We start from the raw sequence: 23,353 nt of genomic DNA on the forward strand, positions 1-23,353 counted from the left end.
TCATACAATTTCGCAATTAAAGTCTTGACAATCCTTTAAGTAGTGCAAATAGCTCAGAAATGAGCAAAATGTAATGACAAGTTTTGAACAATATCCTTATCTTGGGCAGTTACCTATACATCAACGGAGAATAATAAATTTCGCAAAGTAATGAGTCGAAGGTTTTTGAATTGATCGTCCACCCTCTCTCTCTCTCTCTCTCTCTCTCTCTCTCTCTCTCTCTCTCTCTCTCTCTCTCTTTCTCTATCTCTAAGAAGATAATGCAATAAGATATATTGATGCTAAACAATTATACAAATCAATTAGCAGTTTGAATTAAAAAAGCAATATTCACCTGCTCCTTTTAAAGTCTTTTGGCTAGTATTGTATACGTATTTCGGTTTCCTCTCGTACACATGTTTTTGAAAACCTTTGATATCTTTCAAAAAATTCTTATTCAAAGAATTTTCATCTAGTGTTTCGATATTCTGTAGATCTTCACCCATTGCTGGTTGTGCCAATGTAAAGCATTTTCTCTTCGGAAAATACTGTTTGATCGATTCTTTGATTTCGTTGAATTTTACATGTTCAGGCTTTGTTCCTGGTTCTGGTTCAAGCATATCCTCAAGGTATACATTGGGTGTTTGACTTTTACCTTCTTTGACATTTTTCAGGTAAAAGTCTCTGATGCATATTATCAAACGTGGTGAAGCAACAGGGATGCTTTTGGCGTTATGCTTTTCCTCATCCTCACCATTAAGAATTTTGATACCATTTGACAGCGAGACAATAAATCTTAACCAATTAAGGATAAACTTTAATTGACAGTATAATTTTAGATTCTACATATTTACAATTGTGATCAGTGTGACATTTAGAAAATAAAGTTGTAAAGTTAATGCAGTGACAACTGTGCTCCAAAATGAAATTGCTGACTCGGAAAGATTTTAGTTTTCCATCAAAAGAAAGACAGACGATGTTAGTACACACTGATATCAGTCTTATATCACATATTTTGGAAATTTCGTAGGAAACCTTCGAACAACTTTTAAACATGATTATCTAAACGCACGCAAAATTACTTTAGGTAAAGTTTAAGAGACTGGCGGACAAAAAGCTAATTTAGAAAATAAGTTAAGTGTATATGAGACAGATCCTAGAAACATTGTTAATTACTTTATAAAACATAATTTAGTTTGAATACCAGGAACGATAACTCATTTTGTCAGTATTTTGACCCTAATTGTACTTTGTATTTTTAGTATTTATTATTGAGGTTAACTTTTCTTCAGTATTAAAGGTTATAGCTTTAAAACTCTTTACACAATGTTTATCAACAATAGATGAGGAAAATAGATTTAGTCCCATAGCTTTCTCGTACAAATTTGTAGTAATTATCGCCTATTTTGAAATTAGAAATTTAGTGAAGCAGTTTGCAGTTTGAAAACATCCTGTTTTTTCTATGCGGAATTGACACGCCTCTTCTTTTCTTTTTTTCTAATTTAGTCAAGTGCATTACTTACTCAAATTCTGATTTTCATTGCATTTGTTATCTCTAAATAAAAAGGTATGTAATGTAGTTTTGCAAGCTTTAAAAATAAAATTCTGAAATGAAAACAAAACATGCACGTTTTTATTAAAATACAGAAATATTGACGTCACGCCGACATGTGCATATTTGCGGAGATTAGTATTTACCGTTATTTGTTTTGTAATACCATAATTCGCTGGTAACGATTCATGGTCTTGATGTTACTGTGTTGAATATTTATATCGCAGAAAAATGTTTTAGGCCAGTTTCACGCCGTATAAACGACTGTACTACCCCTCTTCCTCTTGCGAGTGATCAAAACAATAAACGGACAGCTAAAAGTTGAAAAACTGCATTTTAAAGTGACTGATTTGCTTTGAAGGTATGTATATTTATGTTTTTATTTGAAGCTGAACATAATTTGTTTCTTTATATAATGTGTTAGTCTGATTACAGATAGAATTATAGCAAAAAACTCGATTGATCACTGATTTTGGTGTTTCCTAAGCTCCTGTAGTTTTTATTCATAACTTTAACCCGCAAACAAAGTTTGAAGGAGGCAGGTATATAGGAGTCACCATGCGGTCTGTCTGTTCGGTCTGTTTGTATATATGTCCTCATAAATTTGGTTGTGCAATTACTTCAATACTATTACACCTAACTCTCTCAATGTTTACACACAAATATCGGCAATATGTAGTTAATGTCCGTCTTACTCATTTCCTTTTCTTTTTAAAGTGTGAGATGAGATGATGTGTCGCACAGTTCTAAAACTATATTTACTAGAATTTCAACTCATTGAATTAATAAACGTTGAAAATATGAACAGTAAATGGGGTGATTTGTACTGAAACCGCGCTAAATTTAATCCACTAACCCTTTACGGATCGCTTTCTTGGCAGCGTAGCACAACAAACTGCTCTATTTTGTTTTGTCTTTGTATTTGCCATAAACACACGTAATTTAACATGAAACTTTTCTTATTTTACTGATAAAAAATTCTGCGAATGAAATAAGTCCCCCATTTTACAAGAAAAAGTGTCATTAGAGAAACAATGAGGGTATATTAGGTCACCTTAGCACGAGAGTCTTGGAGAGTTCGATATTGGGTTATCTGGGCTCAAAAACTAGGTCACAAGGTCAAATCAAAGGAAAAACTTATTCACACTCTAGAGGCCATATTCATGACAATATCTCTATGAAATTTAAGTAGAATGTTTGTCTTGATGTCCCCTGGGCCAAGTTCGCTCATGTGGGATAAAAAAAATTAGGTCACCAGGTCAAAACATGAAATGAAAAGCTGTTATAGTCCATTTTAATCGACCTGGCGGGGCGTGGTTTCGCGATGGTCCACTGCATTATTATGCAGGATATGTAGAATATCCGGCAACCTGATTTCTTCTTCACTTGCCCTTTACCTTACATTGTTACCACTATAGCTCTACCTATTTTGCCAATTTTTTTCAGATTTCCATTATTTGCATAAGCCAGAGATTGACTGCGCCCTGCCAGGTCAAATAAAACGGACTATAACATTGTAGAGGTCATATTTATTTCTGTATCTTCATGAATCTTAGTCAGAATTTTAACCTTGACGATCTTTAGGTCAAGTTCGAATCTTGGTCATGTGGGGTCAAAACTAGGTCAAAAGGTCAAATCAAAGGAAAAACTAATTAACTCCCTAGAGGCCACATTTATAACCTTATCTTAATAAAACTTTGTCAGAATTTTTAATGTTAATGATCTAAAGACCAAGTTCCAATTAGGGTAAAGTGGGGCCAAAAACGTATGTCAGTAAGTCAAATCAAAGGTAAAGCTTGTTAACAATCTAGAGGCCACATTTATGGTTGTATCTTCATGAAAATCCACAATGACAGATTCTCCGCGTTTGCAAGCGTTATCACTATACAATGTAAATTATTTCAAACATGAGAAATAACGGTATATCTTGACAGGTAGTAACCATGACGGCTGTGCTACTCCCGCACAGTATTTGTAACGTTAACATGTTTATGCTGTTATTTAGAAAATGGGAATCGGGTAGTGAAACCATTATTCGTGACAAAGTAGTTGTATTACTTTTGAATCTTGTTGACTGATTTACCATGAAGTAATCCCTGAATTACTAATTTAGACTTGATCGACTTTTCCGATAATGTTTTCGTTATCGTTTTCTATTTATACGTCCATTCGCAGCATACTTGCGGGTGCAATAGTTTTTAAACAAGAGCTGTTCGTAAGACAGCCAATGCTCGACTATTCGAAATATTGTCCCAGAAGCAGGAAAATATTACCCAAAATGTTAAAATATCAAAGGAGTTTAAAGTTCAAAAGGGAACCAAAATGCATGTCAGAGTCATGTGACTTGATGCTTTCAACTAGTTTTATAACCCCGAAGACACATGTGAAGTTTCAATGCAATATCTGCATTAGTTTTGGAGATAGTAACTTGCATGTACAACTTTACTTCGGATTTTCTAAGTCCAAAAGTGGGCATAATTTGCTCAAAATACGTGTCAGAGTTATAGAACTTGACACAGAGAGGTTGGCAATTGACCTAAAAAAAGAAACAAAAAGCTTCAAAGCTATATGCCTTTTAAATGACAGGTGTATGTACTTGCATGCAAAACTTTAACCAAGATGTGACGCCGACGCCTACGACAGGATGAGTAGGATAGCTAGACTATTCTTGGAATAGTCTAGCTAAAAATCAGAGGATCATTTTGTTGGCAGACGGGCAGACAGATGGGGGTCAACCTTTAGTTCCCTTCAGTTTCTAATTCTGTATGTGTGTAAAACCAACAATGAATACTTGCATATAAACGGTGCTGAAGCATTCAATTCATTATATAATTAAGTAGGATAGCGAGTCACAGACCCTTCACCCACAAGGGATTAGTAGAAGTGCAGCAAGAGATTCGACATTAAATGACAATAACACATGACGACTGATCAATAGAGACAGTTTTAGATGCTTTTCTATTTAATTTAAGCCTTTAAAGGACATAAACCCCCTTCTGTGGTGGCAAAATGGAATACAGTATCACTCGCAAAAACGCGTTCAGATCAAATATCAAAATCAGCCTCCTCTTCTATTAATGATGATTCTTAGCCTCAAATTCTGTCTATGACGCTGCGCCTCCTCTTCTGTCTATGATGATGTGCCTCCTCTTCTGTTTATGATGCTGTGCCTCCTCTTCTGCCAATGATGCTTTGCCTTCTCTTCTGTCAATGATGCTGTGCCTCAAATTATGTCTATGATGCTGTGCCTCCTCTTCTATCTATGATGCTGTGCCACCTCTTCTGACTATGGTGGTGTGCCTCCTCTTATGCCTATGATGTTGTGCCTCCTCTTCTATCTATGATGCTGCGCCACCTCTTCTGACTATGGTGATGTGCCTCCTCTTATGCCTATGATGTTGTGCCTCCTCTTCTGTCAATGATTCTCTGCCTCCTCTTCTGACAAGGACGCTTGTCCACCTATTCTGTTTATGATGAGGCGCCTCCTCTTCTGTAAAAGATGCTCAGCCTCCTCTTCTATTAATGATGATTCTTAACCTCAAATTCTGTTTATGACGCTGCGCCTCCTCTTCTGTCTATGATGATGTGCCTCCTTTTTTGTTCATGATGCTGCGCCTCCTCTTCTGCTAATGATGCTTAACCTTCTCTTCTGTCAATGATGCTTTGACTCAAATTCAGTCAATGATGCTGTGGCTTCTCTTCTGTCAATGATGCTGTGACTCAAGTTCAGTCACTGATGCTGTGCCTCCTCTTCTATCTATTATCCTGTGCCTTCTACCTCTTCTGATGATAATGTGCCTCCTCCTTTTTATCTATGATGCTGTGCCTCCTCTTCTGTCAATGAAGCTGTGCCTCCTCTTCTGTCTATGATGATGCGCCTCCTCTTCTGACAGTGATGATGTGCCTTCTCTTTTCTAAATTATGTTATGCCTCCTCTTCTGTTTTTGCTGCTCTCCCCTCTGCTGTCAGTCATGCTGCACCTACACTTCTGTCTATGATCCTGTGCTCCTATTCTGTCAATGATGCTGTGCCTCCTCTTCTGACTATGGTGATGTGCCTCCTCTTATGCCTATGATGCTTTGTCTTCTCTTCTCTCAATGCTGCTGCTTCTCCTCTTCTGTCTAGTATCCTGTGCCTCCTATTCTGTCTATGATGCTGTGCCTCCTATTCTGTCTATGATGCTGTGCCTCCTATACTGTACATGATGCTGTGCCTCCTTTTCTGTCAATGATGCTGTACCTCCTCTTCTATGTATGCAACTGAGACTCCTTATTTGTCAATGATGCTCTGCCTCCTCTTCTGCCTATGATACTGTGTCTCCTCCTTTGACTATGATGATGTTACCCCTCTTTTGCCTATGATGTTGTGCCTCCAATTCTTTCTATAATGTGGTGCTTGCTCTTCTGCCTATGACGCTGTACCTGCTCTGATGTCTATGATGCTGTGACTTCTTTTCATTGTTTTTGATGTTGTGCCTCCTCTACTGTCAATAATGCTAATACTCCTCTTCTGATTCTGATGCTGTTTATCCTCTTTTGCCTTTGATGCTCTGCCTCCTCTTCTGTCTATGATGCTGTGCCTTTATTTCTGTCAATGATGCTTTGTCTCCTCCTTTGTTAATGATGCTGTGCCTTCTCTTCTTTCAACGAAGCTATGCTTCTTCTTCTTTCAGTGATGCTGTTTCCCGTCTTCTATTTATGATGCAGTGTTTCCTTTTTATTCTATGATGCCGGGCCTCTTTAGTGTTTTCATGTTGTGCCTCCTGTTCTGTCAATGATGCTGTTCCTCCTCTTCTTTCTATGATCCTGTGCCTCCAATTGTGTCTATGATGCTGTGCTTCCTCGTATGTCAAGGATGTTGTGCCTCATCTTCTGTCTGTGATACTATACCTCCTATTCTGTCTATGATGCTGTGCCTTCTCTTCTGTCAATGATGATGTGCCTCCTATTCTGTCTATGATGCTGTGCCTCCTCTTCTATCAATGATGCTGTGCCTCCTCTTCTGTCAATGATGATGTGCCGCCTCTTCTGTCAATGTTGTTGTGCCTCCTCTTCTATCAATGATGCCGTGCCTCCTCTTCTGCCAATGATGATGTGCCTTCTCTTCTGTCAATGATGATGTGCCTCCTCTTCTATCAATGATGCCGTGCCTCCTCTTCTGCCAATGATGATGTGCCTTCTCTTCTGTCAATGATGATGTGCCTCCTCTTCTATCAATGATGCTGTGTCTCCTCTTCTGTCTATGATGCTGTGCCTTCTCTTCTGTCTATGATGCTGTGCCTCAATTTCTGTCAATGATGCTTTGTCCCCTCCTTTGTTAATGATGTTGTGCCTCCTCTTCTGTCAATGATACTGTGCCTCCTCTTCTATCAAAGATGCTGTGTCTCCTCTTCTGTCAATGATGCTGTGTCTCCTCTTCTATCAATGATGCTGTGCCTCCTTTTCTGTCAATGATGCTGTGCCTTCTCTTCTGTCAATGATGATGTGCCTCCTCTTCTATCAACGATGCTGTGCCTCCTCCTCTATCAATGATGCTGTGCCTCCTCTTCTGTCTATGATGCTGTGCCTCCTCTTCTGTCTATGATGCTGTGCCTCCATTTCTTTCAATGATGCTTTGTCTCCTCCTTTGTTAATGACGCTGTGCCTCCTCTTCTGTCAATGATGCTGTGCCTCCTCTTCTATCAATGATGCTGTGCCTTCTCTTCTATCAATAATGCTGTGCTTCCTCTTCTGTCAATGATGCTGTGCTTCCTCTTCTATCAATGATACTGTGCCTCCTCTTCTGTCAATGATGCTGTGCCTTCTCTTCTGTCAATGATGATGTGCCTCCTCTTCTATCAATGATGATGTGCCTCATCTTCTATCAATGATGCTGTGCGTCCTCTTCTATAAATGATGCTGTACCTCCTCTTCTGTTAATGATGTTGTTCCTCCTCTTCTGCCCATGACGTTGTGCCTTCTCTTCTGTCAATGATGATGTGCTTCCTCTTCTATCAATGATTCTGTGCCTCCTCTTCTATCAATGATGCTGTGCCTCCTATTCTGTCAGTGATGCTGTGCCTTCTCTTCTGTCAATGATGCTGTGCCTCCATTTCTGTCAATGATGCTTTGTCTCCTCCTTTGTTAATGATGCTGTGCCTCCTCTTCTATCAATGATGCTGTGCCTCCTCTTCTATCAATGATGTTGTGCCTCCTCTTCTATCAATGATGCTGTGCCTCCTCTTCTGTCAATGTGGTTGTGCCTCCTCTTCTGTCAATGATGATGTGCCTCCTCTTCTGTCAATGATGCTGTTCCTCCTCTTCTATCAATGATGCTGTGCCTCCTCTTCTGGCAATAATGTTGTGCCTCCTTTTCTGTCAATGATGCTGTGCCTCCTCTTCTGTCTATGATGCTGTGTCTCCTCTTCTGATTGCGAAGATGTACCTCTTCTTCTATGGTTCTGCGCCTCCTCTTCTGTAAATGAAGCTCTGTCTCCTCTTCTGTCTATGATGCTGTGCCTCCTCTCCTGTCTAAAATGCTGTGCCTCCTCTTCTTTGAAGTATGCTGTGGCTCCACTTCTATTTTGTATGCTGTGCCTCCTGGTCTGTCTTTGATGTTGTGCACCCTCTTCTGTCTATGATGATGTGCCTCCTCTTCTGTCAATGATGGTGTACCTCCTCTCCTGACTGTGATGATGTACATCCTATTCTGTCTATGATGTTGAACCTCCTCTTCTGTCTATTTTGCTGTACCTCTTGGTGCTTTCTTTCCTCTTCTGTCAATGATTCTGTGCCTCCACATCTGTCAATGATGCCGTGCCTCCTCTTCTGTCAATGATGATTTTCCTCCTCTTCTGTCAATATGTTGTGCCTCCTCTTCTGTCTATGATGCTGTGCCTCCTCTTCTGTCCATGATGCTGTGTCTTTTTCTGACAATGATGCTATACCTCCTCTTCTGTTTTTGATGCTGTGTCCCCACTTCCTCTTCTGTTTTTCATGCTGTGCCTCATCAGTGTCAATGATGCAGTGCCTCCTCTTATATCTATGAATTTCTGCTTCCTATTTTCTTTATGATGCTGTGTCTCATTTTCTCTCTATGATGTTGTGCCTCCTCTTCTGTCTATGATACTATGCATCCTCTTCTGTCAATGATGTTGTACCTCCTCTTCTGTCAATGATGTTGTGCATCAAATTCTGTCTAAGATGCTGCGCCTCCTCTTCTGTCAATGCTGCTGTGCCTCCTCTTTTGTCAATGATATTTGCCTCCTCTTTTGTCTATGATGCTGTGCCTTCTTCTGTCAATAATGCTGCGCTTCCTGTTCTGTCTAAGATGCTGTGCCTCCTCTTCTGTCAGTGATGTTGTGCCTCCTCTTCCGTCAATGATGCTGTTCCTCCTCTTTTGTTAATGATGCTGTGCCTCCTATTCTGTCTATGATGCTGTGCCTTCTCTTTCGTCAGTGAGGCTGTGCCTCCTCCTCCTCTTCTGTCTATGATACTGTTGTCTTAAACCATTCTGCCGCACTCTTCTTCTGTCCATGATGCCACGCCTCCTCAACTGCCAATGACTCTGTGCCTCTTCTGCACATGATGTATTGCCTTAAATCATGTCTGTCTGTGCAGCTATAACTCTTTTTTGTTTACGAAGGTGTTACTCCGCTCCTTCTAATGATATTGAAACTTTTTTCTCTGCCTATGATGCTTTAGTTCGTGCTAGGCCTTTGATGTTATTCCAATCTTCAAGCCTGTCATGTTGCAATCTGTATTCCGTCTATCATGCTGTAACCTTATTCCGCCTATCATGCTGTAAAATTTCATCAGCCAATAGTAGCCTTATTCCGCTTATCACTTGTTACCATTCTTTCGCCTATCATTCTGTAATCATTCTTCCGCATATCATGCTGTTATCATTTTCCACCTATCATTCTGTAAGCTTTTTTCAGCAATTCGTGAAGTAACCATTCTTCCGCCTATCTTGCTGTAAGCATTCTTCTGCTGATCATTTTATAAGCATTCTTTAGCAAATGTTGTTACAATGTTTCCGCCTTCCATGCTGTAAGCATTCGTCAACACATTCTTTCATCTATTATGCTGTAAGCCTTCTTCAGAAAATCATGTTGAAACCATTCTGCTGCCTATTATTCTGTAAGCACTTTTCAGCGAATTATACTGTAACCATTCTTTCGCCTATCATGCTCTTAACATTCTTCAGCAAATAATGTTACCATTCTTAGGTCTGTCATGTTGTAAGCATTCGTCAACAAATCATCCTGTAACCATTCTTCCGTCTATCATGCTGTTAGCATTCTTAGACAAATCATGCTATAAAACTTCTTCCCGCCTATCATTCTGCAAACATTCTTCCGCATATTATGCTATTACCCTTCTTTTCCAATCGGGTTGTAACTCCTTTTCTGTCTATTATGATGTAACTTCTCTTCTTTCTATCACGTTTAAACCGTTCATCTGTCTATAATGCTGTAATTTCCTTCTGCCTATGAAGCAGTTAGTCCTGTCTATCATGCTGTAACTCCACTCCTGTCTATCGTGATGCAATTTATCTTTTGTCTAATATAATAATGTAACTCCTTTTCCGTTTATGAAGCTGTGACTCCTGTTCTATTTATGAAACTGTAAGTCCTCTCCTTTCTATCATGATGTAACTTATCTTTTGTATATTGTATCAACTCCTCCTCTGTTTGTGAGATTTAAGTCCTTTTCTCTCTTTCATGCTTTAACTCCTCTCTTGTCTATCATGCTGTAAGTTCTGTTCTCTCCATCATGCTGTAACTCCGTTCCGCTTATGTCTATCATACTGTAAGTCCTCTTATTTTCATCATGCTGGAACTTCCCTGATACCTTTAATCTTAAAGCCTTCTGCCTATAAAGCTTTAACTCCTCCTCTGCCTCTCATGCTGTTACTCCTTTCCTGCCTATCATGGTGTAAGTCCTTTCCTGCCTTTCATGGTGTAAGTCCTTTCCTGTCTATCATGGTGCAAGTCTTTACCTGCCTATCATAGTGTAACTTCTCTGTTGTCTATTACGCTGTAACTCCTCTTCCGTTTATGAAGCTGTGACTTTTCTTCTATTTATGAAGCTGTTAGTCCTCTCCTGCCTATTATGATGTAACGTCTCTTTTGTCTATTACGCTGCAACCCCTCCTCTGTTTATGAAGCTGTGACTCCTCTTCAATTATAAAGCTGTAAGTCCTCTCCTGTCGATCATGATGTACTGTATCTTTTGTCTATTACGCTGTAACTCCTCTTCTGGTTATGAAGCTGTGACTCCTCTTCTATTTATGAAACTGTAAGTCCTCTCCTTTCTATCATGATGTAACTTATCTTTTGTATATCATGCTTCAACTCCTCTTCCGTTTATGAAGCTGTGACCCCTCCTCTATTTATGAAACTATAAGTCCTCTCCTGTCTGTCATGATGTAACTTATCTTCTGTCTATTACGCTGCAACTCCTCTTCTTTTTGTGAGGCTGTAATTCCTTTTCTCTCTTTCATTCTGTAACTTCTGTCTATCATGTCGTAACTTCTCTTTTCTCTTTCATACTTTTATTCCTCTACTGTTTATTACGCTGTAACCCCTGTCTATGAAGATTTAACTCCTCTCTTGTCTATCATGCTGTAACTTCTCTTCTCTCAATCATGCTGTAACTCCTCTTATGTCTGTCATACTGTAATTCTTCTGATGTTTATCATACTGTAACTTCCCTGATACCTTTAATCTTGAAGCCTTCTGTCTCCTCTTCTGCCTATTATGTTGTACTCCTTTCCTGCCTATTATAGTACAAGTCCTTTCCCGCCTAACATGGTGTAACATATTTTTGGACTATTATAAACTAACTCCTCTTCCGTTTATGAAGCTGTGACTCCTCTTCTATTTATTAAGCTGTAAGTCTTCTCCTGTCTATCATGGTGTAACTTATCTTTTGCCTATTAAGCTGTATCTTTTCTTCTGTTTATGAAGCTGTAAGTCCTCTCCTGTCTGTCATGATATAACTTCTCTAGTCTCGTTTATACTATTATTCCTCTTCTGTTTAATACGCTGTCTATAAAGCTTTACCTCTTCTCTTGTCTCTTGTCTATTATGCACCTCTATGCTCTCCATCATGCTGTAACTCTTCTTATGTTCTGTTTATCATGCTGTAACTTCCCAGATATATATCATCTTGAAAGCCTTATGCCATAAATGCTTCAACGTCTTTCTTCTACTTATGATCATGTGACCCTTCTTTTACATATGATCTCTGACCCTTCTCCTGCCTATGTTAGCTTGACTCGATGCTGTTACTCATCTCCAGGTTATGACGCTGGAACTCTCCTGTTATTTGACCTGACTCAAGGCTTCATTCACATGGTATAAAACATTATTAATTTATCCCTGATTTGTCCACATCAATCGTTCACATAACCAGGAATATCCATTTATTCGATCTTACGGCACATGTGAAACCTTTTAAAAATAATTAAAATAAAGTTTTATTATTCTACATGAACTCGTTTGCATATATCTTTAATAGTCTATTCGGGACCTCTGCTGTGCTAATAGCTGATAAGCAGCAGAAAAGGTTTTAGTTATTTGGATTTATATATAGTGGATCTATACTTTAAGGTACTGACATATATATCTTAGATAGACCTTAATGTAACATTTATCATAATATACAATACATATCTTCACATTATATTACATTGCACACACTGATCCTTTCGGAGTATACAATTTCTTATATGTGAGTACTTAAAGCCCAATTTAAAGCTGAAACCCTTGGGCCAATACCGGTCTGGTATACAAAATCCACATAAGGCGTACCAGCCAAACTTTACTTTTTATTGCATATATTCTTCTTTACTGATTTGTTGAAAACAAGTTGAAAAGAGGGTGGTCTGCGTCATTAACCTTTTATATAATTTGCTGGAATTTCCTTCAAAACTTTCCAACGCAGTGGTCCCCCATACAGAAAGAGACTTATGAAGCGCCAGGGGAGATATTCGTTGCAGGAAGGTTGTAGTATGAACTCTACTATGGAAGCAATTCAGTTTTTGTTTCCGCCTTGTTTAAATATTATCTTAATTTAGTATGTGTTGTTTATTACAATACAAAGAGGTTAAGATATGTCTATAACCATCTTTCTGTATATATATTACTATATGACGTCGACGTCAGAATGTGCCGATGTTCCACCTGAGACTGGAAGTATGTCAATAACATGTAACTGACACATGTGCCAGTATCACCCGAACTAATATTTTTGTAATTTTAACGTAAATTGTTACTTTTCATAGTAGGGTATATAAATTGGCCTTATCTGATGTCATCTTTCCTAAACAAACCTTTAATACTACCGAAAAGTTATTTTCTTTGAATTGCGACAGTATTTCATTGATTATATGTAGTATCTGTAGTTATACCATATATTTTTATTGAAGGTACAAGTGTTGGTGATGAGATGAAAGTTATTTCTTGCATACCAGGCGGGTATTTCCGGTATTTTTACCGGTGCTGGAAAAATCCATCTTACACCCTGGGTATAAGATGACTCTCGTGCTGTAAATGACGTATAATGAACTACATATATGTAGAAGATTTATGTAGTAATTTATATTTTATTTAAAAAACGGAATAAAAATTCAATACCTTGACAATTCCTATTGGTTCCTGATAGTATATTACTCGATTCAATCATTATTTTATCAAACATTCATAACGTTACGCCTGCAGCTGACAAAACAAAACCGGAACTAAACATTGTTGTTTGTTTTGAAACTTCATGACGTCTTTCCTGTTTACGGACGTTGGTTTTCGGCGCTTTGTTTAAATACATTGCCATAAGAAATAGTTCTAAAAAGAAAGCCGTTCGACTGATTTTATTTCTATTATTATTTCTTGAAATCGGTATGCAAGAAAAAGATTCTGTCACTGGTTATAGGTGCAGATGGAAATATTCGGCTCTCGGGTAACTGTTTAGGCGGTAACTCGGCAGGGAGCATCGTTACCGCCTAAACAGTTACCCTCGAGGCCGGATATTCTTATCTGCACCTTCAACCAGTGAAAGAATCTTATAATCGGGTACAAGAGCTGTCACAGGAGACGGCTTGCTCGACTACTAGTATTTCGATGCTGGATAGTGAAGCTTGTCAAATCTGAGGAAGCTGGAGCTGTCACTGGAGTGTTTAATGACTTCAGTGTTGGTGAAAATATTAGACAATTGCTCGAGTCTGTTTTAAAAGTATTAAGTAATAAGAGATATAGAGGGAACGTGTATCAAAACATAACATGGGTAAGATTCTTAGCAAAAAGGGGACATACATCACAGGTACTAAACAGTGCCTGCGGTACCGCCTGTGCCGCCGAGGAATGAAGGTACTTCGTTTCTGGTACCTATGGAACTTCGCCAATGTCTACAAAACGAGCGAGATCGATGAGTTATTTTTGTCATTTTTTTACTGCATGAAGCAGTTTTTCAAAAATCGGGGAATGTAGCAGGGTGTAGATGTTTCTTATGTACATATCCATGAGTAGTGAATAAAATAAGGCTTTTGGCACTATTTGACCCCACCTGACCCCTTGCCCCTCTTTTAAAAAATCCAACACCGACCAATTCAAATTTAAAAAATCCAAAACCAACCAATCTTTAAGAGAAACAAAAAACAAAAAAAAATTTTTACAGGGAAAAAATAAACCAAAAAAAACAAAACACAAAAAAAAAAAAAAAAAAACCAAAAAAAAAATAAGACTTTTACTTTTTTTTACAAAAAACAAACAAAACCAAACAAATAAAAAAAACAAAAAACCCACAAACCAAAAATCCAAACAAACCCCCCAAACCAAAAACAAAAAAAAGATTTCAAAAACCCCCCCTTTTTAAAACAAAACCCCAAAAACCCACAAAAGACAAAAAAAAAAACCCCCACCAACAACTCCAAATTTTAACCCCCAACACAAACACAAATAACCCCAAAAATTTTTAAAACCCCAACAAAAAAGGGAAAATTTTAAAAAAAGTTTACCCCGGGGGAACAACAAAACCCCCACAACAAAGTGTTTCGGGTTTTCCACCCCCCAAAACCCCAAAACCAAAACCCTTTTTTACCACACAAAAATTAAAACCCCCACCCCCCCCCCCTCCCCCCCCTCCCCCCTTTTTAAAAACACCAGAAACCCAAAAAAAACCCCCCCCGGTCCTCCCCCCAGGCCAAAACCCAAAAGCCCCCCAAAACCCCCAAACAAAAGGGGTTTTTTTTAACGGCCCCCCCCAAAACCTTTCCCCAAAACATTAAGGGAAACGCTTAAGAGTTCCCATACTCTATTTGTTTTTTTTTAAAAAAATTTAGCCCTTTTTTTCGACTTAAAATTTTTTTGGTTAAGGTTTTGTATGTAAGCTGCTTTTTAAAAAAACCCACTAATGGAAAGGATTGAAATTGCACAACTTGTTCCTGTCAGAATACATGCAATGAAAGGGGGCAATAACCAAATTTGATTTTACAAAATTATGCCCCTTTTTCGACTGGAGTTTTGGTTAAAATTTCCATTATTACGGACTTTAGTACCCACTAGGGGGAATGGATTGAAATTTTCACACACTTGCCCCGTCCTGAGTTAAAAGCACTATCAGGTTCCAAAACCCCTATTTTGTTTTTTTACTAAATTAGCCCTTTTTTTCGACTCGTTTTCATCAATCGACAAGGCGTTGCATAGTCAGCGTTGCGCCCCGACATTTTTTTGTGTTTTTTTAAATACCCCCAGACCCTCTATTGCTTTTTTATTGGGTGTAAGATATGGCGTTCATATTTCCTTACTTTAGCTCCCGAAATCATACCCCCCCCAAGTAACTTAAAAACCCGGGAAACTGGCCACCCAAGAGGGCCCGATGCCTGGGGGGCTTTTTTTTTTGAGCTATTTTGCTCCATTGAAAAATTGTTTTTCCAACAAACCCAGCTAAAGCTCCTAAAACCACCATTTGCCTTTGAGGGACATCTTTTTTTAAAATTTGTTTTTTCAAACCCCCTTTTTTGTGGCAGTTTTTATTTGTTTAAATTTTGGGTTTTTTGTTAAAAGAAAAGGGGAATTTTTCCCCACGTAATTGTTCAGTTTTAATCTAAAATATTTTGATTTTAATTAAAAAGCTTGGCAAAATTTTTCTTTGTCCATCTGTAAGGTAACTTATATTCAAATAATTGATACCATTATATATTTAAAATTTATTTATTTAAACAAAACAATTTATTCAATAGTTTTATTTCAATTGTTTTTTCATACAATGAAATTGATAAACGGGCATTTTCTGTCGGCGAACTTTATTTAGGTTAATGAAATGTGTATAGGATCTTCGTATTTACTCCTTTTTTTTTTCAATTAAAAATAAAACAAATCCAAAAAATTAAAAAAATTGATCTATTTAGCAGACTTCCGTGTCTTATTTTTTTGTTTTATAATAAAATAAATTACACTCCCATATATTCTTTTTACTTTGTTTCGTTTTGGATAAAAAACCCATTCCCCCTTCCCAAACGTCGGAGTTTAAAATGAAATCCCTCTGCAAATTAACTTTAAATTTTCTAAAAAATGGGGTTAGTTTTTGTGAGTTCTTTTAACAGTCGTTGTGATAAACAAAACATGTTTGGTTTTGTTTACCACTGTTTTTCAAAGATATTCCTCTTTCGTTATCGTTGTTTGCGTCACCATTTCCCAAAGGATCCCCACCTGCTTTTGAAAATTTTTCAAAATTAGATTAAGTCCAAATTTTAAAAATTTTAAAGCGGAACCCTAAAATTTAATTGTACAATTACTCAACCAACTCACAGCATAGCCAAAAAAATTAATTCCATCATCCGCAGCTGCGGTTTTTGAATTTGATTTGGGGTATAAAAATTTCTAAAACCCCTAAAAAAAAAACAAAATTTAATTTAACGGAATCTTAGCATTTCCCTCATTCCCCCCTTGGGTAATCCCTTTCTAATCAAAACCTTTTATTATTCCCTTGGTCATCCCTTTTTGGGCAACAGCATAGTTTTAAATAGAAAAATTCATTTGTTCCATTTGAAAACCCTAGATAATTTAAACAAATTTTTTTTACATTTTTTTACTTTGTAAAAATTACAACTATAAAATTTTTTTCCATTTTGTTTAACCCCAAACTGATCAATTAATGAAACTGCATTATTAATTAAGCAATTTGATCCCCCGCCAGCAAAAAGACCATCAGAAATTATTAACTTTAAAACTTACTTCAAAAAAAACCCATTAAACCAATCAAAATAGAGCTTCAATCTTAAAATTTGTAAAGGAACCCGTTTTTTGGCTTAAAAATTTCCCCAAAGACAGATATTAAAGCTGATCTAATTGAATAGGAGTTAGTCTATTTTCACAATATTTTTTTTGTTCTAAACATTTATTTATAATTTTTTTTATTTTATAAATTAATCGTTAATCTTTTTACGCGTCCCCACCCTGCAATATTCTATTTTTCCTATTAAATCCTCCTTTTTTTATTTTACTGTTATTTTTTTCTTGTAATCCTTAACTTTAAATCACCAACTGCCGGAGCATTTTCTTTTAATTTTTTTAAATAATTTTTTTTACAGCTAAATTCCACTTCCCTCCAACCTTTTTTTCCACTTTTTAGGTTTTTTTTTTCCTTTTTCCAGAGTTTTTTTCCCCGCTGTGCTAATTAAAGATGCAACCCCACTTAAAAAAAATTTCGTAAAGTGTCAAAAATCCTGTCCCAAGGGACTGCGTCCTGGGAGACCCAGGTATACCGTAATTTTCCTCCTGTGTGGTCAACAAAATAAATATCCTTTTTCTTATCATAAATTTTCTGTACATTATATAAAACAAATTTTAATTTTTTTTTTTTTTAATTTTATGAAAACTTGTTTCACCTCATTAAAAAAATTTTTTTTCCCCAAACAAACTGTAATAAATTTCTTATTGAATTAAAATATATTTATTAATTTCAGAATATCCGACTTGTTTGGCTCTTTTTAAAGGGATAAGTCTTTTAAATCTGCGTATTTAAAAGCTAAAAATACACAAAATTCCCATCAACAAGCAATTATCAATAAGATCACTAGGAATTAAATTGTATCCACAGATAGTTAATTGGTGTTGTTTTTCCCCCCATTCATATTTCTCAATCTTTTTTCTCAAATCCAAGCAAGAAAAAAATTTGAAAATTTTTTAAATCCAACAAAAATTTACTTTAATTGAAATAAAAAATTTAAACACTTAAAAAAATTCCCAAACTTTTGGGAGCAAGTCGATTTATAAAAATTCAAAATCATTATTTTATTAATTTTTCCCTAGTAATTATTATATCAGTGAAACTGTAAAAAAACCCTTTGTAAAATGATTTTTTTTCCCAAACCCTTTCCCTTATTAAAACAATTCTTTATTATCATATTCTCCTAATATTTATGCCAAGAAAATCATAATTTTAAATACTACCAAACCGACAACAAAATTTTTTTTTTTTAAAAATTAAAAAACGCCCAAATATGATTTAAAATCATGGAGTTTTTTTATTATCATTTTTAATGTTTCGAACTTAATACAATTTTTTGTTCCATTTTTATTCAAGAAAAATATTTTTTATATAACTTTAGGGTTTTTTTCTGGTAAAAATTTTTTACCTTTTTTCAAAAATTGTCTACTCCCAAAACCCCATTTTTTAGTTCTTAAATTATTTTTTCCACATCAATCAAACACAAATTAACTCAATCATTAACCAATTCTTCTGGGTTACATGGGCACCGTCAAAACCCCGCCCCCAAATTTACTTTTTAAATTTCAAATCTTTTTTTGATAGGTAATCCGATTTTTTTAATTCTTTAAATATTTTTTCTAATGAATTGAATGTTTTTTTTTATTGTTATCTTTTATTAATCAAATCAATCAATCTTATCTTTTTTGGTTTAATTACTTTTTTTTCCCATATTTATCCTAAAATTAATTTTTTTTGGACCATAAATTTATTAATTAAATAATTAAATTCCATATTGTCCATTGTGAAATTTAAGGGGGTTATGATTTTTTTTCCTTTTTCCCAATTAGAAGACATCCCAAAATATTTTTTTTAAACCCCTCTTTGTACTTAAAAAATTCGCCTTTGTATGTTTAATTTTTTTTGTTTTCTTTTGTTTTTTTAGATTTTTTTTCCCATTGCTAGTTATTGGACCTTTTAATTTTTTTAATTTTCGTAGTAACACATTTATTTACTTTTAAAGTAGTTTTTATTTATTTTATTGGGATCAATCACGCTTAAAAAATCAAACTTTTCAGAGGGTTTTGTAATTTTAAAATTCTTCTAAAACTTTACACCCAGAAAGATCAAAACTATGTGGGTTTTTTTTTTTTTTGGTCTGCTCCCAATTCTTCTATTTTTTCATTTGTATCATCATTTGTTTCATTTACCCATCTTTTTTTCCAAAACTTCTATCTTTTAAGTTCATTTTGGGGGAACCCATCCAGCGACATCCCCCCCAATCTATGGGTTATAAAAGGTTTGTTTTTAAAGCTGTTCTTTATAACTTCCATATTTTTTAATTTTCTTTTTAGTGGTTTCTTTGTTTTTTTTCCCGTTTTTTTTATACCCCCTCTAACTCTAGGAACCAGTTTTTGGGGGTTTTTGGAATATTGTGGAAACCTTGATTGTTTGTTGTCTTTCTTTCATCCCTGATAACGCAAATTGCTTTTTAAATTCCCGGTAATTTTTTAACTGACTTGAAAATTGTTTTTTTTGACTTCTATTCCTTCAGTAATTGGGTTTTTAAAAATTTCACATACTTTCCCCGATTTTAGTTTTTTAAAATTTTTTTCTCCATTATTTCTCTCTAAAAGCCCTCTTTTGTTCGACTAATTTTTTTTTTTCTCATTTTTTAATTTTTTTTGCATTATTAAAAGAAAATAATGTAAAATATGTAAAATAAAGTAAAATTTTTATATAAAGGAAATTCCAAATTATTGCAAAAAGAATGCCAACACAATAACTTTAAAAAAACATTTTCCTTTTATGTGGTTCCTGTTTAGAATGTTAATATGGGACTTTGGAATTTAAAAACAAATACACTAACATATATTCGAAAACCCCATATATTTATAAATTTTACCTATATGCTAAAAACCTAAAGAATCAAATATCAGGATTTTAATTTAAATCTTAAATGGCTGCAAGAAAAATTAAATAAACCAAAAGAAATACTTGAATTTACTGATCCCACCAAATGAACCTTGTGGGGAAACTTGAATCAGAAAAACAGTAAAAAAATGTAAAATTTGATGATTTTTAGTGAAATAAAAAATTCAGAAAGAAATAACAAAATCTTCTTTAAAAGGCGTCACAAAAACTTGTATTATTTTTTTAAACCCGTCTTACTATAAAGCACCAAAAATATTCGGATAACTGTTCACATTATATTTATTTTTAAAGTCCAAGTAAAGAGAAAAAGATATGATTTTTAATGAAAAAAATATTTAATCCTAAAACTTTTTTATGCAAAAAATCAAAAAATTAAAATTTTTAAAATTGACAAAAAGGAAGTTTTAAAAAAAAAACTTACTGGAATAATAGGGGGGTTTTTAATGATTAAAACCAAAATTTTAAAAACCCGACGTATAATAAAAATTAAATTTTAATTTTATTAATGATTATCCCAAAAAACATTTAAAAAACTTAAAAAGAATCGGGAAACGAAACTTCACAGAAATAAGGAACTTGATAACACAAGAACAGAGCATTTGGGTTGGGGGGTAATAACCCCCAATAACCAAAGGAAAAACCAATAAACCCAAGATGCAGTTTTTAAAACTTTATGTTTAAAAAAGTTCAGGGGGTAATAATGATTTTAAAACTGAAGTTTTAAAAGGAAAACCGCCTGAAGGAATAAAGAATATAAGAATTTAAAAAAGTTTTTTAAAAAAATTCATTTTTTTTTCAATTACAAAATAAAATTTGGAAATGAAAGCTTTTGATTTATTTAAAAAAAATTTTAAGAAAATCTGTTCAAAAAATAAAAGAAAATTTTTTAAAAAATTTTTAAAATTATACCCAAGTTCTTAAAATTTGATTCATTAAAAACTAAAAACCAAGATTTTAAACGGAAAAAAAATTTTCAAAAAATTTTCATTTAAAATCAGAAAAAAATAAAAAACTAAAAAAAACCCAAACAAAACAAAAACACCCAAAATTATCGACCTTTCAAAAAATTTGCAGCTTAAAACTGACTGAAAAAAGGGAGCTTGCAAAGAGGTGAGACCATGACAAAAATTAAAAACCTTTAAAAAAGAGTTTAATTCTAAAAATACTTTAAAAAAACAAATTGAAATTTGGATTAGTACTGTTGACAACCCAAATTTTAAAATATTCAGATTTAAATAATATTTTCCAAAAAAAAATTTCAAGAAGAAATTTAAAGAATTTAATCAAAGAAAAAAAAAAAATAACTGGGCTGGAGTTAAAAATCAGAAACAAGGGAACAATTCTCAATGCTAAAGCAATTTAAAACAATTAATACAACAAAAAATTTTAAAAAAAAACAACCCCTCTTTTTGTCTTTAAAAACTATATTAAAGTACGGAATTAAGTCCCTTACATTTTTACGAAGATTTAAAAAATTAAGCTAAATTAAAAAAAAAAAAAAATGACGGACTTAAAATTGAAAAAATCACTAAACAAGGAGAACAATTACTGTCTACCCAATATTTCACAAAGCCGAAAAATTACAAAGAAAAAAAGTTCTTAAACAAGAAACCCCAAAAAGCTAGAACCAAAATCTTTTCAATTTTTCTGCTTCTGAAGTTTCACTCAAAACGATTTTATGATTTGCTAAGAATTCTCGAAAATGAAAATAAATTTGCCCGAATAAAATCTGAAAGGGAAAAAAAAAGACGAAAGTTTTCTTTTAATACAAAAGTAGAAGATATAAAAAATAAAACAAACCCGGGTTTAAAAAAATAAACTTTTCAAAACAATAAATGAAAAAGATTATGATAACCACGAGTTGGAAATTTTCATTTAAAATAATTTTGGATCGGGGCTCGGGGGGCGAGAAACTTTTTAAGCGGGGTTTTTGATTATTAAATTTTGGGGTCGGGGAAAAATCGTAGATTAAAAAAAGATTTATAAACAAAACCAAGAAATAAAAACTACATAAACCCGGATGACCTTTAAAAATGTGTTTTTTATAAACAAAAAAAAATGGAATTTATATAATAGATACTAGGTTTTATTTTAAAACCAAGGAAAAGGAAAGAGGGTATGTATCCCCAATACAATTTTTTTTTAGTGGTGGCGAGGGGGTTTTTTTTGGTGAATTTTTCCCCTGGGAGTGTAGATATAACACCCGGGGGGATATTTACACAAAAACCTCAGGACTTTATGACCTGTAAAGTCGTTGTTTGAACAATTCGCAATCTGTGTATGAAAAAAACAAAATTTATTTAAAAAATACAATGTTTGACATTAATCCTTATGCTGTTTTTAACCTCACATGAAGGTGTAGGATTTTATCTTTACCATATTTTTGTCAAATTCCACTATTGGAGGAAATATAAAAAAAAAAGAAAGTAAAAATTTTGAATTAAAAATTTTTAAAGTTTTTTTAAAATAAAAATGGGGTATTTAATAATATAAAAGAAAAAAAATAAGTAAAATAGAAAGACAAAAAATAAAAAACCCCCCATTTTTTTAACAGTATACCCAAGATACTGATAGTGGGAATATTCAAAAGGAAAAAATGTAAATGCTACCCGGTTTTGTTCAAATGGAAAAATTAAGAATCAAGCATGATTCTATTTTTTAAATTTTTTTTTTGATGGAAAATTAAATTAGATAAAGGAGAAGCTAAATTACAAAAAAAATAAAAAAAATTAAACTTCCAAGTTACGATTTTAAAAAATAAAAGAAAAAATTAAATTTTTCTTTAATTTTTGGGTAAAAAATTAAATGAATGATTTTATTTCTATTACGGGGTTTAAAATTTTAAAAATTGAATTAAATTATGGGGCTTTTTTTTAAGATAAAGCAATGTATCAATTTCCCTTTTCAAGATATTCTTTTTATCGTCATAAATATAAAGGTTTTTTTTATAAATAATGGAAAGATTGTGTTTTTCAAAAGAATAACTTTTAAAGTGTGATTTATTCGGTTGAAATTAAAAAAAAAATCTTAAAATTTTTTTGAATATTTTTTTTTTTCAACATTTTTTTAATTCCTTTACATTTTTAACATTAACTTCGTTTTCTGTAAATATGAAACTTTTATACGTAATCCCAAAAAATTCAAAGATTGGAAACTGGCAGCTTTTATCTTTAAATTTTTTTCCAATTCTTTTTATTTTATCAAATAAATTTGAGTTTTTTTCTAATCACTATACAAATAAATCTTTTTCCTTACAAAAATCCCCATAATTTTTCACTTTGTATTTATTTCATACCTAAAACAGTTCAGGAATAAAAGCTTTGCGAGCTCAAATTTTCCTTAAAGTAAATTTAAAAGAAAAACAACATTAATATTTTTAAAAAAATCGAATAAACAAAATACCCAAAAATGGGGTTTTAAAAACAAGCTTTCTTTTATTCAAGAATACCAAATAAATTCTTGTTAAAATCGTTTAATAACAAATGAAAGGTTTTGTAATACTTTAATAAAAAAATTTTTATCTGTTCGCTTTAAAATGATTTTTTTACGCAATTTTCCCAAATCTTCCGAATAAACTGTTTTTTTTAAAATTAAAAAAAAGGGTTTTTCCCCAAAAGAATTTTTTTTTTTAGGTTTTTTTGGGATTAAAAATCAATATAATTTTTTAAACCCCGGGACTTTTTGTTAAAAGTTAAAACCC

General features: G+C 34.0%; 1 protein-coding gene across 1 annotated transcript in view; it reads right to left on the bottom strand.

Annotated features, from left to right (window-relative positions):
* Positions 1-302: 302 nt before the first annotated feature.
* The window catches only part of LOC128550512 (guanylate-binding protein 1-like), a 34,769-nt gene continuing 11,718 nt past the window's right edge, over positions 303-23,353 (bottom strand). Inside the window, exon 3 of the mRNA XM_053529718.1 lies at positions 303-774. Within this exon, the coding sequence (XP_053385693.1) occupies positions 303-774 (472 nt within the window). The remainder of the gene's footprint in view (positions 775-23,353) is intronic.

This window comes from Mercenaria mercenaria, chromosome 18 (assembly GCF_021730395.1).
Source record: "Mercenaria mercenaria strain notata chromosome 18, MADL_Memer_1, whole genome shotgun sequence".
NCBI classification, from domain to species: domain Eukaryota; kingdom Metazoa; phylum Mollusca; class Bivalvia; order Venerida; family Veneridae; genus Mercenaria; species Mercenaria mercenaria.